Source organism: Spinacia oleracea, chromosome 1, assembly GCF_020520425.1.
Source record: "Spinacia oleracea cultivar Varoflay chromosome 1, BTI_SOV_V1, whole genome shotgun sequence".
NCBI classification, from domain to species: Eukaryota; Viridiplantae; Streptophyta; class Magnoliopsida; order Caryophyllales; family Amaranthaceae; genus Spinacia; species Spinacia oleracea.
In genome coordinates, this window is record NC_079487.1 from 67,181,907 (window position 1) to 67,185,403 (window position 3,497).

At 44.7% G+C, this 3,497-nt stretch overlaps 1 protein-coding gene across 1 annotated transcript; it reads left to right on the plus strand.

Moving 5' to 3' along the window:
- The first annotated feature begins 236 nt into the window (after positions 1 to 236).
- LOC110780188 (uncharacterized) lies at positions 237 to 3,019 on the plus strand. Its single transcript, XM_056834157.1, has 4 exons — positions 237 to 622; positions 768 to 1,467; positions 1,696 to 2,022; positions 2,141 to 3,019. The coding sequence occupies exons 1-4, from the start codon at positions 237 to 239 to the stop codon at positions 3,017 to 3,019; spliced, it is 2,292 nt and encodes a 763-aa protein (XP_056690135.1).
- The last annotated feature ends 478 nt before the right edge of the window (positions 3,020 to 3,497 follow it).

The window sequence follows — 3,497 nt, forward strand, 5'->3', positions numbered from 1 at the left end:
ATGATAAATATTATTTTTGATAGTAAAATACGGGATATTACACGTACTATTTGTGTGACCCTACGGGTTCAGTCAAGAGTAAGCTGTGGATTAATTCCACTTGAACTGAAGCGGCCTCTAGCTAGGCATTCAGCTCACTTAATCTCACTGAATTATTAACTTGTTAATTAATACTGAACCGCATTTATTAGACTTAACATTGAATGCATACTTGGACCAAGGGCATTATTTCCTTCATGAATGTGGTCTCCTACTCTATTCATCATGATGAGGCAGAAATATGTGATAGGAATAATGTTCCGGTTTGGAGGGCGATTGGCATATATGGGTGGCCGGAAGCTGCTAACAAACATCACACGTGGGAGTTAAAGTGGACCTTGAAGACTCGTAGTACACTCCCCATGGTTGTGTTTGGCGACTTCAATGAGATTTTGGGAGTGCATGAGAAGGATGGTGGTGTTGTCCGTGGGGAGAGGCAAATGGAGGCGTTCCGAAGGGCAATCGAGAATTGCGAGTATAGAGACCTTGGTTTCAAAGGAAATATCTTTACCTGGCAACGGGGCACGTCAGTGAATACAATTGTTAGGGAGAGACTTGATAGATACATTGCGGATACCCCGTGGTGTGCGATTTTTCCGGCTATGGAGGTTATACACTTTCCAATATGTTCATCGGATCACGCAGCTATCTTGCTGAAATTTGGTGAGACAATAGAGCAACGGAGGATGGGGAAATTGTTTTTGTTTGAGGCATTATGGTTGTAAAAGTGACGTATGTGGAAGGGTTTTTTCGGATGCATGGAGGGATGGTGTTGGTGACCCGTTACATACTAGAATTGAAGGTGTGGCTCAGAGACTCACTTCGTGGGCCGAAACTACTTTTGGGGCTCTACAGAAAAGGATAAAGAAGGCTGAAAAGAGATTAAAAGAGATGCAAGGAGGATCTTTAGGCGCAAACCGGCTAAAATGTTGCAATCATATTGTGGATGAACTCGACAGTTTGCGTAGACTTGAAGAGTCGTATTGGCATGTCCGGGCAAGGGCAAATGAGTTACGGGACGGAGATACAAATACGAAATACTTTCACCATAAGGCCACTCAACGGAGAAAAAGAAATACCATTTGTGGTCTCTTTTATGTGCATGATACGTGGAAAAATACAAAGGAGGACATGGATGAGATCATTAGTAAGTATTTTGGTGAGCTCTTTGCCACGTCTTGTCCCAGTAGCCTTAATGATACATTGGTGGGAATTGATGAGTTGGTGACTGATGACATACGGGAGGTGATGGATATGGAGCCAACAGGGGATGAAATTTGGGCCGCTATCTTTCAAATGCACCCAAACAAGGCCCCGGGACCGGATGGAATGCATGCCTTATTTTTTCAGAAGTTCTGGGATGTTATTGGGGGCGATGTCATTCGTTTTGTTAAGGGATGGTGGAGGGGTGAGGTAGAGTTGGATGAGGTTAACCATACGTGCATAGTCCTAATCCCGAAGGTTAATGACCCGAAGAGAATGACGGAGTTTAGGCCCATAAGCTTGTGTAACGTCCTGTATAAAATCATCTCAAAGACACTAGCAAATAAATTGAAATCAATGTTAGGCACTATCATTTCCGGCAATCAAAGTGCCTTTGTCCCGAAAACACTCATTACTGATAATGCCCTAATATCTTTTGAGATTTTTCATTAGATGAAGAGGAGGGGGGAAGGCCGAGAGGGTGCAATGGCATTGAAGTTAGACATGAGTAAAGCGTGTGATCGGGTGGAGTGGTGTTTCTTAGAGGGAGTTATGATTAAAATGGGATTTAGACATTCTTGGATTAGGCGAGTTATGAACTGCCTAAGCTCGGTGTCCTTCTCATTTAAATATAATGGGTCTATCTCTGGTTCTCTTGTTTCATCCCGGGGACTCCGTCAAGGAGATCCGATTTCACCATATTTATTCCTTATTTGTGCAGAGGCGTTTTCAATGTTGATAAAGAAGGCGGCGGATGATAATCTTATCCATGGTGCGAAGGTGTGTATGGGTGCTCCGAGAATCTCTCACCTATTTTTACGGATGATAGTATTGTTTTTGCGAAAGCGACATTGCATGAATGCTCTAAAGTGGCTGATATAATCAGTACGTATGAAAGAGCATCCGTCAGAAAGTTAACCTTAGCAAGACAAAAGTCTCTTTTAGCAAGTGTGTAGGGGCGGAAAGGAGAAAGGAGATCATTGATACTTTAGGTGTTCGGGAGGTTACAAAGCATGAAAAGTACTTGGGGTTACCAACAATAATAGGGAGGTCAAAGAAGGCGGTTTTCTCTTGTTTAAAAGAAAGAATTTGGAAGAAGCTTCAAGGGTGGAAGAAGAAGTTACTTTCCCGCCCCAGGAAAGAGGTTCTTATCAAGGCAGTGGCTCAGGCTATCCCAACATATATGATGAGTATTTTCAAGATACTGGATGAATTAATTGATGAAATACACTCGACACTTGCTAGATTTTGGTGGGGGTCGAAAGGTACGGAGAGGAAAATGCATTGGCGTCGCTGGGAACTATTGTGTCTACCAAAGTCAATGGGGGGAATGGGGTTTCGTGACTTGAAGTGTTTCAACCAAGCTCTTTTGGCCAAGCAAGGGCGGCGTTTGTGCGAGGTAACTAACTCCCTACTGCAGGGTGTGCTCAAACCCAGGTACTACAAGCATACCGACTTCATTGAGGCTCGTAGGGGGTTTGACCCAAGCTACACATGGAGGAGTATATGGGGTGCAAAATCCTTGCTACTGGACGGCTTAAAATGGCGTGTGGGTAATGGTACCTCCATTAAGGTGTGGGACGACTCCTGGATACCTGGAGAAGGAAACGTTGTGGTGCCTACACCCCTTGTGGACAGCAACACAGAGTTACGTGTGAGTGACCTTATTGATGCAGACACGGGCTACTGGGGATGTGGATATGGTGAACACAAGCTTTATGGAGGTGGACAGAACCGCGATATTGGACATCCCTCTTCCAAGGACTGGGGAAAATGATAGGAGATATTGGTGGCCATCTACTGATGGCATATACACAGTACGTTCGGGCTATTGGTTAGGAGACTTGGGCACTTGAGGATGTGGGAAATGTTGTCTGGTGCGAACGAAGGTGAGTTGTGGAGGATCGTTTGGAGGTTGGGTGGTCCACCAAAATTAAGCCATTTCTTATGGCGTGCGTGCAAGGAGAGTCTTGGGGTGATGGATGCGCTTTACAATAGACACGTCCGAGATAATAGTAGATGTCCTATTTGTGGTGCGGCTAGAGAGACCATACTACATGCCATCTTTAGTGTAAGCATGCTCTTCCAATTTGGTCCCATAATGTGTTTGCGAGTACATTGGTGGATGCTCCTAGTAGTTCTTTTGCGGAGAGATTGAGGTGGATGGCTGGAAAGGTGGACAGAGGACAACTTCGTATGTTTGCCTCACTTGCATGGGCCTCTTGGTTCTGCCGTAACAAGGGTGTGTTTGACAG